This window comes from Chlamydomonas reinhardtii, chromosome 10 (genome assembly GCF_000002595.2).
Source record: "Chlamydomonas reinhardtii strain CC-503 cw92 mt+ chromosome 10, whole genome shotgun sequence".
NCBI classification, from domain to species: Eukaryota; Viridiplantae; Chlorophyta; class Chlorophyceae; order Chlamydomonadales; family Chlamydomonadaceae; genus Chlamydomonas; species Chlamydomonas reinhardtii.
In genome coordinates, this window is record NC_057013.1 from 5496847 (window position 1) to 5511896 (window position 15050).

Genomic DNA, 15050 nt, shown 5'->3' on the forward strand with positions numbered 1-15050 from the left:
GCCTCCCCCCCATGAATGCACTTTTGAGATGGAGGGCTGCTGAGGGCAGGCTTCGGAATCGAAACAATCACCCACCAATTACAGCATTCCGCATACCGCAATGCAAGTCATAATCATCGTCTTGCTCAAGTTTGCAAACGTTCATCACCCGGGGAGGGCAAATGGGTATGGGGAGTAAGCGGCTGTGCCCTTACTTGGGCGGCGTGCCTAAACACAGTCGCACGCCGCGTCCCTTGGCCCCAGCCCCGCGACCGTCTAATTTCTACGCCGCCTACTAACCAGCACGGGTCTGCCCGGCCATTCCTAGTCGCCGGGCAGAGACCACCCCCCAGGATGAAAACACAAGAGTGACTCAAAACCGCGCTAGGTAGCAAGCCTCCATTTCGCAGAGTATGCGTAAAAACAAGTAGGGTGGGCGTCCAACGGCTAGTACGCCAAACGCTAAGTAAAATAATAACTCGCACGATACCGGTGCAACCAAAACAGTCCGTCTTTCGAGCCACGTTCACGCATGGGGCCCCATCCTCCGACATACGGCGGCTTCCCCCGCCCTTCTCTCCTCGGCCTTCGCCTACCCAGCATGCGCTACCTCGCCAGCCTATTTATCCGCTTCCCTCCTTCATAACCTGTCTTAAGTTCCGTTCAAGTTTACTAGAAGCTCCAGAGACCACCTCCTCCCTGCCCATGCACGTACTCCCCATGTGTACTCAAGCGGTACGGCCCAGATGCACTAGACACTATCTACAATGCTTAAAACCGCCCTTTGGGGCTTAATGCCCCCGAGCGAAGCGAGCAGCAGCTGGATTCAAAATCAGAGCGGTTTTGAGCATTGTAGATAGTGTCTAGTGCATCTAGGCCGTATCGCTTGAGTACACATGGGGAGTACGTGCATGGGCAGTGAGGAGGTGGTCTCAGCACTACGCAAGGATGCCCCCCTCTCGCCCTGCCTGTAACCCACCGCACCCACCACACCTGTGCTGGGATCTGTACGCATCCTCCACTGCACGCCATGGCAGGCCAATGCGCGCAACATGACTCTCATCTCCTCCCGACCCTAACGCCCCACACATCCTACCTTCCTTGCCCTGTCATGCGTCACGCCGCCACCCCACCGCCCTGTCTTCCGAGCCTGCTGAATTGACGGCTCCCCGCATACATCTCGGACTAAGAGGACCGTTGTGTACACGAGCTCCAACGGTACGAGGACATGCGTGCACAACGCTCCACCCTCAGCCGCTGCCTACAGCGCTCGTGGGTAGCCCGTCAATGGAGCCTGCCGGCAGCTCGTCTGCCGGCAGCTCGTCTGCCAGCAGCCCGTCGATAGGGCCTGCCGGCAGCCCGGCAGCCACACCGGCTGCCTGCATGTGAACCCACAGCTGCGTCCTCTCCCTTGCCTCCATGAAAGTGGGTGATCTCCAGCCGAAGCTGTCCACGGTCACGCGGATGCCCGGGTCCACCGGCCACTTGCGCACCTTGGCAAACGTGAGCGCCCATAGTGCATGTGCCATAAAGCACCGCTTCGCCGGCCGCATGTCCGAATCCGGCCTGAACTTGAGCGGTGTCTTGTCGATGTCCATGAATGTGATGGCCGCCAGCTCGGATGGCGGCTCGGCACAGGGGGTGCTGTTCTCGTGCTGCCGGCTCTTGAACTCACCGTACACGGTCTTATGCAGGAGTTCCGGATCCAGCACGTGCACCTGCGCGCGGATCGCGAAACGGCCCATTCAAGTCGGCAATCAGCACTGCATATCCCATATCCGACGTTATGGCCCAAAACTCCATGCAGATGCAATCATTGCACTGAGGCTTGTGCATCTCGGTGGGGCATGCACAAACCCACCGTGAAGATGGTCTCGCCGTCCTCGTCCTCCTCAGCCTGGCTGGGCAGCACGATGACCTGAAACCCGTCGAATGCGTGCTCCACACCAGCGTGCGTTGGGATCACGTTGATAGGCGTATCCAACGAGGGCCCCAGCTCGAGCCCAGCCTACATGCATGCGCATAATGGGAGATGGCAGTGCAAAGTATGGTCGCGCGTAGTTACGAGAGAAGAAGAGGCCCTACAAGCGATGTAGGGCCAGCTCGCATTAAGCGAGCGCTACTCAGTGAGCCACAGACAGATGCAAGCCGTCGGACACCCCTGGGCGTATGTATTTTCCGCTACACGCACAGGACAAAGCCATTGCAACGAACACCACTTGAACGCTTGCTTCCGTCATCCTTGGGATGATGTGCACAATTGACAGCACCCAGACAATACGTACCCACTCAGTGATGCCCCACTTGCGCTGGAAGATGTGGCAAGCCCGCACGTGAGGCGCATTGGTGTCTGGAAGCGGTGGCCAGAACCGGCCAGTGACCAAACACCACGTCCAGCCTTTGCCATCTACCGCCTTGTACTTTAGCAGCACGTCTTCCCGCAGGTTCTGACGGGCTGCTGAATCGAGTGACGACGGTGGCAGGTGAGCGCTGGAAGTTATCGATGTCAGGATCGCCTGGTACTGCTGGCTTATCACCTGCTGCTGGGCCAGAACGATGTCCAGCTTCTGGTTGAGAGCACCTGCACCCAAAAGTGTGAGGTGGCATAGGCGCGTGGGTGGACAGTGGGAAGTACGGCCGGCAGCAAGTCAAGTACTTGGTTTTGGCCCCCAAATATCCATTCATTTCGGCGGGCCAAAAGCAAAAAGCTGGGTGCGCAGCTTGGTAGGTCTTGGGCATTATACATACCGACAACCGTGCAGGCCCCAGCGCACGCTCCACCCCAGCAGAGAGTCAGGCCAAACACAGGATGGCAGGGGTGGCGCAATCCGTTCGACAACGTTCCGCGGAGGAACTCACCGAACGCTGCTGCGCTCAACTGGCCAGCCGCCGCGCCTGCACGATGTGGGAGCAACCGGAAGGTACACGCAAGTTGAGCAACAATGTGCCGCTGCACGTGCTCGATACGACGCGTGTGATGCGGTGTAGGGTTGGGTGCGAAGCGTGCTTCCGCGGTGATCGGAAGCAAGCGCATTTCCAAGACGAATGCGCGCCACAACAGCGTCAAAGCCTGGGAGAGCCGCTGGACCATCCACACCCTACATCTGCTCTAGCTGCATGCATCACCTTGAAAGGGAAAAAACGTAGGCCCCACGGTGCGACGTGTGGTCTGCGCGAAGTCATTGCGACCGCAGAGGGCCCACAGTCACCGCCAGCTCCCCCGCTGTCCGGGGCCGGGGCCAGCCGCAGCGGCCGTATGCCAGCAACAAGTTCGCAACAACGCTGGCCTGGCAGGACCCTCAAGGGTGGTACAAATTGCGTTCGAAGACATTACAACACGCAACCGCCGGCCAACGGGCACATGCAGGTGAGTGTTTGCACGCCGATGCGCCTGCTCGATGATACGTGTGGGTTGTGGGGCGGGTTTGGAGAAATAATGCTTGCATACGGGTGTATGTTCTCAAAAGATAAAAGCCGTGGGCCACACGGGTGCTGTATGCGGGTCTGCGCGAATCCCCATACTCCAGCGCTCGGGAAGCAGTCGGGGCCTTGTGGTCAGCAGCACGGCGGGTTGCAGGCCCCTAGCATGCCAGCTTGCATACCCCTGGCTTGCTGCATATGGTTGCCCCCACCCAACGTCATCATGAAACCCAACTTCCTCAAGCACCAGGGGTGGTGCATGCCCGCCCCGCGCATCTACGCCGACACCTGAGCCGTATAATGGCAGCGGTCAAGGCCCATGCAACAGCCATGATCATTAGCCCCTGGGGCCAGCAGCTGCACTGAGGCCTAGATGCAACGATTGGGGTTTGCAACGGGATCGGCGGGTCCTAGACGAGCACAAGGGAACCAACACGCGATCGCAGGTCCCTAGCCCGTAAGGCCTACTCGCCTGCACGACGTGGGAACGGCCGGGCGGCACATGCAGGTGAGCACGGCATGCCGCTTCTGGTGTGGGGAGCGGGGTTGGGCGCAAGTAGTGCTGACACGCGGCGGAGGTCTGGGAGAGCGCCAGGAGCCGGGTTGGGCGCAACTCACAAGGCGGCTTCACGCGGCATGCATACCGCCCTGCTAGATCACAAAAGCGAGCAGCCGTAGCCGGTCTCACTTACTCCGTTCCTGCGCCTCCTGCGCCAGGTTCTTCTCCTTCCGAAGCTCCACCAAGTTGGCCAGCAGGAGGATCAGCTCCTTCTCCCGCTTGTCTCGCTGCTTCTTGTTCAGCGGTTGTCGGAGCTCCTCTTCAACCTCGGCGCACCGGTCCTCGTACCTCGAAATGTCTGAACGAACCCGCTCTAGTTCATTCGCCATGCTCGCAACGCCCGAAGATCGCCCTTCGTTTTATTGTAAGCGTGGTGAAGGGGGTCGCTGCGATTCCCGACCGGAAATGACCACCTCCATCAAGCCCCCTCCTCCAAGACGAAGCAAGCGCGTGCAATAGAGCTTCGTTGTATGTGCTGTATTTAGATTTGTGGCAGGTACTGGCACTGGGCACTACTAGGCACCGTGCTGGGCACGAGCTAAGCGGGCATGGAGCCGCGGGGAGCTACGGGAAGCCCTTCTGAGAACGGGGGAGGGCTGGGATTTCTGGTGGAGGGCGCGGGCGTGGTGTCCCGCGATGACGACATTTTGGGGAGCCGAGGGCCCTCCCCACGAGGGGGGAGCCACATGCGGTTCTCCCCATGCGGGGGGTGCTCCGGTCCATGGGGAACCCCCCATACCTCAGCGGGGGGGCTGGAGCGCCCCAACATGCGCAGCGGAGGCGCCGGCGGTGGCGGCGATCCTGCCCCGACCGGCAGGTGTAGGGCAGGTAGGCGGGAGCGTGAGGAGGCTTACCTGGGGGTGCGAGGGCGGAGAGGGACGGAGAAGGGGGGAAGACCTAGAGATGAAGGGCGGGGAGGGAACGGATGGAAGCGCATGATGGGCTAGGATGAGGGCGGCCAAGGGCAAAAGAGACGAGAACCCAGCGCACGCATGCGGGTGCGAACACAGACGGCAACATGACGCTCGGTATTCGGTAGGTATCCGTAAGTAACTCCGGCGCCTCTTGGGCGGGCTTCGTTTTGTTGTTTTTAACACACACACACACACACACACACACACACACACACACACACACACACACACACACACACACACACACACACACACACACACACGCACGCACGCACGCACGCACGCACGCACGCACGCACGCACGCACGCACGCACGCACGCACGCACATACACACACACACACACACGCACGCACGCACGCACGCACGCACGCACGCACGCACGCACGCACGAACGCACGCACAGGAGATCTTCCGCCCCATCAGGGACTGGGGAGCCCTGATGGCCTCCCTCATCGACGATGAGTCGGGCTCAGCGGCAGAAAAGGCGCGCGCGGAGTACCAGTGCGGGGCGGTGGTCAGTCTGCTTGCGGCGTTGGGATTCACGCTCAGCCTGCAGAAGTGCCAACTGGTACCAGCCCCGCGCGCCCGCTTCCTGGGCTTCGAGGTAGACACGGACGCCCTGGCGTTCTCGGTGCCGGCAGACAAGTAAGATTGAGGGGTTCGAGCAGCTACTGGCCCAGCTAGAGGCCCAAGGGCACCTCTTGGCGCGTGAGGTGGCGCGACTGGCGGGCAAGGTCGTCATGGCCTGGACGCCGGCGGTGTCGCTGGCCCCGCTGTACAGCCGCCTGACCGCGCGCGCGCTGGCGGGCAAGGAGTCATGGGATGCCTGGGTAGCAGAGGCACCAGCGGTGCTGCGACAGGCGCGCCTGTTCCTGGGCCCGCTGTACATCAAGAACGGCCAGACGTCGTTGGGCGAAGCTCACCCAGCCGGCGCTGATGCTGCGGGCGGTGTGCGACGCCTCAGAGGTGGCCTACGCGGCATTCCTGCCGGGCGGCGAGCTGCAAGGCGTGATGGTACAGTCGTTCACGGACGGAGAGCTAGCAGGCATGGCCGCCAATCAGTTCAGCAGCACGGAGCGGAAACCTTCCCTACTTTTGGGGCTGAGCCCCCCGAGCGCTTGCGCCCCTGCCGCCCGACTGGCATTCGTCCCAACCTCCCGACTGGCCTTCGCCCCCAAACCACCCGACTGGCCTTCGTCCCCCACCTTGTCAAACGAGTTCTACACATCACAGGCAAGATGAGAGCAGACGGGTTGGAATGAGTAGACAGGTGGTCGGGTGGACAGGATGGGGCTCGTGTACATGTAGCCGCGTAGCCAGCAAGTACTGTACTCCTGCCCCCTCGCTCCCTCCCCAGGTGTGTGGGAAGTGCGGGCGGCGCTTGCTCGGCGACGGGCAGCGCTGCCTGCAGGCGGTCGTAGCTCACGTGCTCACCAAGTCCAAGTGCGCAACCACTGCGGGACGGTGTGGGTGAGTCCACTTTGCGGGCGGGCGGCTGGCTGGGTGGTGGCTGGGTGGCTGGGTGACGGCTCAGTGGGGCTCAGTGGGTGATGGGTGGCTGGGTGAGGGCTCAGTGGGGCTCAGTGGGGCTCAGTCGTGGGCTCACTGGGGCTCAGTGGGTGACGGCTGGGTGACGGCTCAGTCGTGGGTGGCTCAGTGGGACTCACTCACTCTACCCTCCCGACGGTGCAGGGACGTGACGTCAACTCCGCAACCAACATCCGGCACGCGCTGGTGGAGATGCTGCTGGGGCACACGCGACCTGCATCACTGCAGAGTGCAGACTGGCGGCGGTGGCGGCGGCGGCGGCGGCGGTGGCGGCGGCGGCGGTGGCGGTGGCGGCGGCGGCGGCAGCGGCGGCGGCAGCGGCAGCGGCAGCGGCGGCGGCGCGTGTGCGCATCTTGGTAGCGGAGGGGGCGGGAAAGGCCACGTGGAGGAGGAGAGCGCAGCGCCGCCCAAGAAGCGGCGCAAGCGCGCAGGCTGAGGAGCCGGCTGGTGTCAAGGTAGCGGTTCGCGGTGGGGCTGGCAGGGCATGCGTAGCGGCATGACAAGTAGTGCGGCTGTTGCTGCGTCTGGCTACGGTTGGCTCTGCTGTGGCATCGCGATAGCTAGATAGGCACCTGGTTTGGCTATGTGCCTGTGGAAACCGACCCCGGCTATGTCCGGGCGATGAGGTTGTTCGGCCTCAGACTGTGGAGGGGCTCAGCCCATTTTTGGGCTGAGCCCCCCCAGCGAAGCGTTCCAGGGGGGGGGCGAAGCCCCCCAGGAACACCCCTGTCCGTGCGTGCGTGCGTGCGTGGTGTCGGCAAAACATAGCATACTGGCGCAAACCGCGAGTGCTACGTATTAGTATTTGTTAATGCCTATTGCATGTAAATAGGTGGCAGGGAAAATTCGGGCGGAGCGAGAAGTGCCTTCGCGCGTCCATGGACAATTGACTTTCGCGAGGTCGCGAGGAAAGCATCCGGTGCCCGCTGATATGCAGTCTCTAAGGCAAACTATGTTGGCGGCAAGCAAGGCGGGGAAGTATATCGAAAATTTTGAGCGACTTGCCGAGCCATGCCTGCCGACGCGCCAGGATGCCAAGAAGCCCCGAGGTCGCCCCCGCCCCGCGCCTAGCCCTTTGAGCGTGGGGCGCCGGGGAGGTGTTGATTATGGCAGGAGGCGAAAGAAATGCTTGGGGTGTTTGGGAACGTGACAAGGCACGCATGCGTGGCGCGGGAAATCCCGCACGACCCCAACCCGAGTGTCCCTAGCCGATGCGCCTGCGCGTCGTAGCGGCATGGAGGCTCTGACGGGGCGTTACATGCTTATCAGCTCCCAAGCGTACGGGGGCTCAGCCCATTTTCCAGCTGTACAAAGCTGACACCCCTTGTCCCGTGATCGGGGAACACTTGTCAAAACAGAATGCCGAGAAGCCCCGAGGTCGCCCCCGCCCCGCGCCTTGCCCTTTGAGCGTGGGGCGCCGGGGAGGTGTTGAGTATGGCAGGAGGCGAAAGAAATGCTTTGGGTGTTTGGGAACGTGACCAGGCACGCATGCGTGACGCGGGAAATCCCGCACGGCTCCAACCCGACTTTCCCTAGCCGATGCGCCTGCGCGTCGTAGCGGCATGGAGGCTCTGACGGGGCGTTACACGCCTATTAGCTCCCAAGCGTACGGAGGCTCAGCCCATTCTCCAGCTGTACAAAGCTGACATCCCTTGTCCATCTGCAGGCCAAGCCGCCTTGTGCAAGAAAGGGATTCGGCCCAAACCCGCATCATTTGGTTACATGGCGCCCTCTTCATAGGAGCGCAGCACTTTCCCACACCATTGCTCTCGCAGCGAGCATTCCGCAAGCAGTCCTCTCTGGTCGCACAGTGCAGCCCCTGTCCTCCTCTCTCCTCTGTCTTTCTTGATACAGTGGCACTCTATTCATTTTATCTCCTCGCTCCACGACGACAGCCACGGGCCTCCTGAGTCAACGGCTGCGGCACGTGGCTCAACATACCCCCGCAGCCTCTTTGATCTCCCAGAAGTTGCCCCAGTCGGCTCCGCCGGGTCCCATCCGATTCGTCCCGAGGTACACACGAAGCACAACAGCACAGCAAAGCGCATCAGGTCACGAATCCACAGGGACACGGACAGACACGCATGCCTCAGTTTTGGCCTCGTCCCATGCCGCGCGCCGTGCGTAAGCACTAGTAACAGCGCACCCGCCTTGCCCAACGTGCTGACGGTACACAGGCCACAATTAGACACCCACACAAGCGAATTCACAGGTCATGCTCATCGAGTCTCCTCTCGGTCAGGCCTGCACTCAAAAATTGCCGCTCCCCAGTTATCTGCCGTTCATACCCTTAGTAGCGTGGTCTCGGGACGGCGGCGCCAGTTGCCCCGCGGCGCACATCTCCAAAACCCACCTCAAAAGGCTGCCAACGTATCCTGCTGCACGGATAACGCATGCTAAGCTAGATACCACACAAAATGTTGATGCGGCTTAATCCACAAACCCCATGACTATAACGCCCTTGATGTTGCAGTACCGTCCTTCTGTGCTATCTGCTGCTCAATAAGGCCAACACACTCACGAGACCTGCAATGTGGGCTAAACCAAACACCAAATCCGTCCGCGAGCTGCGCGCAAAGCGGCCGCTGATGCGTCAGCGTCCATGCCCAGCGCATGTGTATGTGCTGTACTCACTGGCGCATGCGCTGCCTCCACGCATCACCGCTAGCCGCTACCAGCCCATTCATCCCGCCAGCTGGCGCGCCCTCCGCACGCCCAATCGCCGCTCCAGCTCCTCCTCACACCAAGCGCAGCGCCAGAGCCCAATGCGCGCCAGCGGGGCTCTCAAAAAGCCACACTCGCGCTTTAAGCGCGCGTGATCTCCTTCTGGCCGGTGTGGCCGGCAGCGTGCGCGCCGCCGCTGGTGCGCTGCATGCCCTCGTTCAGGCGGCTGCGGCGCGCCAGGTCGCGGGCCTTGGCGGGGTCGGCCGACACGCGCACCAGGCCGTCGCTGGTGCGGTGCACGGGCACCAGGGCGGCCGAGGCGCGGTCCAGCACCATGGTGACGGGCTTCTGGATCGAGGCGCGGCCCAGCGGGTTGGAGGCGGTGGGCACGGTCATGCCGGTCACGCCCACGTCGGCGGCCTTCTGCTGCGAGGTGCGGCCCAGCTCCTGGCGGCGCTCGTGCTTCATGGTGGCCATGTCGCGGAAGCCGTCCTCGTTGAGCATCCAGCACAGCGCCCACTTGATGGGGTCCAGCAGCACGTACCAGATGCCCGTCCAGATCCAGGCCACCAGCACGTAGCCCAGGCAGCCCAGCACGGAGGCCGTGTACACCGACTCGGTGCCGGCCATGGGCACCTCCTTGCTGGGGAAGAACTTGACGGGGGTGTAGTCAGAGTAGCTGCAGAACTGGCAGTCGGTGAAGCGGTGGCGAGGGGGCACGTAGCCGCCGAAGCCGAAGACCGAGATGACGGTGGAGCCGATCTGGGCCAGCACGAAGGCGATGTAGGTCAGGCTGCCGGCGCGCTCCATGAGGGAGAAGCCCTGGTTGCGCACCACCAGCACCAGCGCCTGGCCGGAGATGGAGACGTGGTTGTAGATCAGCGAGCGCAGCATGGCGCCGCGGATGTAGCGCTGCTCGGCCATGCACTGGTTGATGATCTGCTCGCCGCCCATCTCCTCAATGCAAGCCGCCTGGCTGTCGAACTGCGCCAGGTAGGTGGGCATGGTGCAGATGCTGGCGGTCGGGTTGAGGTTCAGCTGGTTGGTGATGTAGCCGGTGCACCAGTTCTGCAGGGTGATGTGGCGGTCGTCCAGCGAGAAGATGGGGAAGTGGTCCTCGAAGAAGCTGGTCTTGCAGGCGGTCTGGTACAGCGCCCAGGTGGACAGGGTGAGGTACAGGCCGTACACAATGCCCATCAGGAAGATGTTCTTCAGGTTCCAGGCGTTGGGCTGGCGGCTGGGCTCCACGCGGTCCTTGGCCAGCGCAATCATGGCGCCGTCGTTGAACACGGCCATGATCACAATCAGAATGGTGGGGAAGTACCAGTCGTAGATGACGGTCAGCAGGCCAAAGGTGAAGCAGATACGGAAGGTCATGGCCACCGTGTACTTGGAGTAGGTGGTCATGCGCTGGAAGATCTTGCGCGCGCCCAGCACGGCGGTCTTGATGGCGGACAGGCCCGCCTCGGTCAGCACGATGTCGGCGGCACCGCGGGCGGCATCAGTGGCGCCGGCCACAGCGATACCCACATCGGCCTTCTTCAGCGCAGGCGCGTCGTTCACACCGTCGCCGGTCATGCCCACGACGTGGTCGGCCTCCTGTTGGTGGCAACGGGAGGAGAAGGATGGCAGGTCAGAACCTGACCGAGAGCGACGACCCAGAAAGCACACGCCCGGAGATCCGCCTGCGCCTGAGCTCCCTACTCTGATCCTGCCGCCTGCGACGGCTCTGGTCTGTAGCCCTTCCACTCCCCCGGCGCCCCTTATTGACCTACTCGCCGATTCCTTCCTTCACCATTTGCCGAACCCGTTGGTGCTCTTGCCCCCTTTACGGTCCGTTTCCCTTTGCCTCGCCTTCACCCGCCTCCACAGGGCTTCGCCATACCCCCGCGCCCAGTTCGCCTCGCCTCGCCTCCCCCCACCCTCTTGCGAGCCTTCCACACCTGCAGGATGGCCACGATCTCGTACTTGTGCTCGGGGAACACCTCAGCAAAGCCGTTGCACGACTCCACCATGTGGGTCACGTCGCGGAAGTCGCCCAGGGCGCCCTTGTCGCCGTTCTTGGCCTGCAGCGAGCGAACAAGACGCGCAGCCTGAACGGTCAGACTCCTGTACTGATACGATACATCTGCAGCCCTTGCCCCACTGAGCTTGCTGGTTGTCTGCCCTTCAACTCCCTGACTTTTGCCGCTTCCAACGCTTTCTAGCCCGCACCCTTTCCCAAGACCGCGCCGTCTCCCATGAGCTCCCATTCCCCAGAGCAAACGCGCACCTTGATCAGGACCTCCGAGGGGTACATGACGGTGCCCATGCCCAGCATCTTGGCGGTCTCCTTGCCGATCAGCAGGTGGTCGCCAGTCACCATCTTCACCTCAATGCCCTGGCCGTGGCAGTACTCGATGGTGTCCTTGGTGTCGTGGCGGGGCGGGTCGAACAGGGGCAGCAGCGCCAGCATGTGCCACTCGTGCTTGCCGTCAGCGCCATCGCCCTCGGCCATGGCCACACCCAGGGAGCGGAAGCCGCGGTTGGCGAACTCCACCATCTTGGCGTTCACGTTGTCGGCCAGAGTGTCCTTGTTGTACGCCTTGCCCAGAACCACCTGTGTGTGGCGCGGCAGGGCGAGGCGTAGAGCGTGAGAAACTGGCGCTTTCAGGTACAGCAGTTTTGGGGCTACATACCACCAGCCCCGGCATTATCGCCGGACTGCAACTCACACGCCCGCCTTGCCCTGCCGCGACATCGCCATACAGCGTCCTGATTTCCACACCGACCCCAAAGCCACGGCCGGCGCACCTGGGGCGAGCCCTTGAGCAGGCGGAAGACGCGGCCGGTCTCCTGGTCCATGAGCGTGATGGCGGTGAACTTGTCGGTGGGGTTGAAGGGCACCCACTTGATCTTCTTGTAACGGGCGGCCAGGTCCTTGGCGTTGGCGTAGTTGTTGAAGAGCACCATGTCGATGGGCTCCTCGCCGGCAACGTCGGCCGACAGCGCGCCGTACTTGGCCACGTCGTCGTTGGTGATACCGGGCTCGCACTTGTAGATGGTGTTCATGTCGATCGACAGTTTGTTCAGCGTAAGGGTGCCTGAACGGTGCGGCAGTGTTGGCAAGGGAGAAGCGGGTGAGCGCGCGCAGGCAAGCTAAGCTATACCAGCTTTGTGCCCAGTCCCACCACTTTTGACTTGCCTTACCTCGGTACTCCTGCCCAGGTCCACCCAGCCCGGTGCCATCCGCACCGCCCAGCCCGCCCGCCTTCACTCCGCCGGCCCCACTCACCGGTCTTGTCCGAGCACAGAATGTCCATACCGGCCATCTCCTCCACAGCGCTCATGCGGGCCACAATGGCGCCCTCCTTGGCCAGCTTGGCAGCGCCCAGAGCCAGGGTGACGGACAGCACGGTGGGCATGGCAATGGGGATACCACCGACCAGGATCACCAGCATGTTGGTCAGGGTGGGGCAGCCCTCTGCGCGGCGCGGGCGGAGGTGGCAAGATACGGGAGACGTCAGACCGTGAGCTGGAAGCGTGCCAATGAGCCTGCCTAGGGCTTGTCGCTTGGTACCTGTGCGTCTACTCTAATTGCGGCCAACCCCGTGCAAGTACAGGCATAACTTGCGCGTCCAGACCGCATCCGTTGCACTCACCCTCGCCGGAAGTGCAGCCGTGGCCGTAGTGGCCGAACTGCACGGCCAGCTCAATCACCACCCAGACACCGATGGTCACCAGGCACACGCCTCCGATCTTGGTCATGATGATCTGCAGGTTGGCGACGTTGTGCGTGCCGCTGATCAGCGCAGCAGCCCTGCACGTGAGAAAGCCGGCAGCGGATCGGGTGTTAGCGTTCGTTTCAGGGTATTGGTGCGAACAATCGAGAAGGCTTGAGGAAACTGTGATACGGAGGGGTTGAGAAGGCTAGCTGGACCATGCTTCCAGGTGTTGCGCACCTGCCGAAGAAGGTGTTGATGCCGGTGGCGTACACGACGGCGTGGCGCTCGCCAGCCTTGATGGCAGAGCCAGAGAAGGCGACGTCACCGGTGTGCTTCTTGGCGGGCAGCGACTCACCGGTCAGGGCGGCCTGGTCAATCTGTGAATTGAAAGCAAGCCCCAAGAGTGAGTAACAACACATGACGAAGGGAAGCGGGAAGGGAAGCGGGAAGGGATGGCGTTGAGCGAGGTACGGGCTATACGAACTGTGCTGGCGACACGAATGGTTGCTGCACATGCGCACCTGCATGGGCACCTCCTCAGAGTGTGAATCGAACGGATGCTGCGGGTCGTCGGAGAAGAGCTTCACGTCAGCGGCCACGATGTCACCAAACTTCATGACCACAACGTCGCCGGGGACAAGGTTGACCGCCTCCATGGTTTGTAGCGTGCCGTCTCGAATGACTTTGCACTTGGGTGCCAGTGCTCCCGCCAGCGCCTGCGCGGGGGTAATAGCCACCAACGTTAACAGCCTGATGCACCACGCGGTGCAGTGAGGTTACACGTCTTTCGCTGGACAAGGACTGCAGCACACAAGCTTACCTTGATTGCATTGTCCGCACTCGACTCCTCGACGTAGCTGATCACGGCGTTGAGGAACAGCAGGCCCACGATGAGGGCGAAATCAGCGTAATCCAGCAGAGCAATAGCGATAATGGCCGCGGCCTCCATAGCCCACGAAAGAGGGTTCCACATGTAGCCGAGGAACACCAGGAGCGGAATGCGCTTGCTCTCCGGCAGGCGGTTCGGCCCATACTCCGCAAGGCGCTTGTCTGCCTCCGCGGAGGATAGTCCATGAGGCGTCGTCTGCGCGATAAATGGGTTCGCGTTAATAAGAGCGACTGGGCGACGATGCGTTTCTTCGCGGCGGCGTCCGACTTACGTTCAGAATTGACAGCGCCTCCTTCAGATCAATCTTCTCAAAGTTGACCTCCTCAATAGAGGTCCCGTTGACCGCCACCTTAACCTCGCCCTCATTGCCTGCGCAAAAGTAAGCGAAGCGCACGTGAGGACCGGCGCACGCGCGCGCTGACCATGCGCTGTGGCTGTGCGCTTACCCATGGTTGCTAGTGTCAGCGCGACGCCTCAATTCGCGACTGCGGCAAAGGGAATGGGGCTTCGCTTAGTTATGGCGGCCAATTACAAAGCCCCAGTCCAGATACCGTGTCCAAAAAGTATTTGTATGCATCATGGTGCCAAGAGGCTTCGTGTGATTGCAATTAACGGTCGCACAAGGGGCCTGGGCCCCCGAAACGAAGACCAAGCTGGGTGCCCAACAACCAATCAAGGGCTCTGAGCTCACCTCGTCAAGCCGCCAACGCGGCCTGGAACTATTGCTTTGCTATTGTTCGCTGTCAGCACAAGCTGCGCTGGGGACAAGGCCGCAAGGTGAACGACTGAAGAGTCAGAAGCAAGTTTGGTCCAAATGTGACCGCCGAGAGTCGCCTAAGTTGTGTGGAAAGGGACTCGCTGCGCTCCCTTAAGTACAAGGGAGGTGTGTAATGACATTGACTCGGTGAGCGCCGCATAAAAGAAGGGCGTGACCCTAGCCCATGCAGGCGTACGATGCATGGGCCCCGGCAAAATTCCGCGCTCCCCGAACGCCGCGGTTCGCGCTCGTACAGCTGCAGGAATAGCTTTGTAATGGGGCTGCGTCATGTTATTGTCCGTGCGCGGGTGCCCGAGGATAGAGGAGGATTTGGTGGGGGGCGCGGCTTCGGGTTCGCACATGCCAGTGAACGCTCAACGCGTAATTGTTTTTACGCGCTTTACGCTGAGCGCACCCGCCAATTGGTGCGGTGCGTGTGAGAGACAACGTCACGTCGCACTGTGCGGGAGAAGGGTTGCAAATATAGTCCCCGCCAGCGACATTCTGTTGTGTCGGGCGGGCGTGCACCACGGCTGGTCGCGCAACACCGCTGCGCGCCCTACACACGTAGTCAGCACCCACCTCCACTATTAAGCTCAGCGCACCGATGCAGG

At 61.9% G+C, this 15050-nt stretch overlaps 3 protein-coding genes across 3 annotated transcripts; 1 reads left to right on the plus strand and 2 right to left on the minus strand.

Annotated features, from left to right (window-relative positions):
* Positions 1-66: 66 nt before the first annotated feature.
* On the minus strand, positions 67-4440 carry CHLRE_10g459100v5 (uncharacterized protein). The gene is made up of 5 exons (XM_001698527.2): positions 4092-4440; positions 2839-2874; positions 2265-2560; positions 1841-1987; positions 67-1697 (listed from the first exon to the last, which is right to left on the minus strand). The coding sequence occupies exons 1-5, from the start codon at positions 4285-4287 to the stop codon at positions 1230-1232; spliced, it is 1143 nt and encodes a 380-aa protein (XP_001698579.2). The 5' UTR covers positions 4288-4440; the 3' UTR covers positions 67-1229.
* Positions 4441-5280: 840 nt separating this feature from the next.
* CHLRE_10g459151v5 (uncharacterized protein) lies at positions 5281-7340 on the plus strand. Its single transcript, XM_043067120.1, has 4 exons — positions 5281-5519; positions 5656-5791; positions 6232-6344; positions 6567-7340. Exons 1-4 carry the CDS (start codon positions 5314-5316, stop codon positions 6856-6858), a joined length of 747 nt encoding a protein of 248 aa, XP_042920517.1. The 5' UTR covers positions 5281-5313; the 3' UTR covers positions 6859-7340.
* A 788-nt stretch (positions 7341-8128) lies between these two features.
* CHLRE_10g459200v5 (uncharacterized protein) lies at positions 8129-14560 on the minus strand. The gene is made up of 12 exons (XM_001698528.2): positions 14371-14560; positions 14126-14164; positions 13951-14048; positions 13611-13874; positions 13312-13506; positions 13028-13167; positions 12728-12885; positions 12361-12549; positions 11880-12169; positions 11359-11685; positions 11030-11152; positions 8129-10685 (listed from the first exon to the last, which is right to left on the minus strand). Exons 2-12 carry the CDS (start codon positions 14127-14129, stop codon positions 9228-9230), a joined length of 3246 nt encoding a protein of 1081 aa, XP_001698580.1. The 5' UTR covers positions 14130-14164; positions 14371-14560; the 3' UTR covers positions 8129-9227.
* Positions 14561-15050: the final 490 nt, after the last annotated feature.

Excerpts from the sequence above, each read along its gene's own strand:
- CHLRE_10g459200v5 (XM_001698528.2), bottom strand. Across the intron at positions 12,886-13,027 it reads ATCAACACCTTCTTCGGCAG|GGCTGCTGCGCTGATCAGCG; the intron begins GTGCGCAACACC and ends TCTCACGTGCAG. Across the intron at positions 10,686-11,029 it reads AGATCGTGGCCATCCTGCAG|GAGGCCGACCACGTCGTGGG; the intron begins GTGTGGAAGGCT and ends TGCCACCAACAG.
- CHLRE_10g459151v5 (XM_043067120.1), top strand. The coding sequence starts at position 5,314 with ATGGCCTCCCTCATCGACGATGAGTCGGGCTCAGCGGCAGAAAAGGCG. Across the intron at positions 5,520-5,655 it reads TTCTCGGTGCCGGCAGACAA|CCGCCTGACCGCGCGCGCGC; the intron begins GTAAGATTGAGG and ends CCCGCTGTACAG. Across the intron at positions 5,792-6,231 it reads GCCAGACGTCGTTGGGCGAA|GTGTGTGGGAAGTGCGGGCG; the intron begins GCTCACCCAGCC and ends CTCCCTCCCCAG.
- CHLRE_10g459100v5 (XM_001698527.2), bottom strand. The coding sequence starts at position 4,287 with ATGGCGAATGAACTAGAGCGGGTTCGTTCAGACATTTCGAGGTACGAG. Across the intron at positions 1,988-2,264 it reads AGTGGGGCATCACTGAGTGG|GCTGGGCTCGAGCTGGGGCC; the intron begins GTACGTATTGTC and ends GCATGCATGTAG. Across the intron at positions 1,698-1,840 it reads ACGGCGAGACCATCTTCACG|GTGCACGTGCTGGATCCGGA; the intron begins GTGGGTTTGTGC and ends ATCCGCGCGCAG.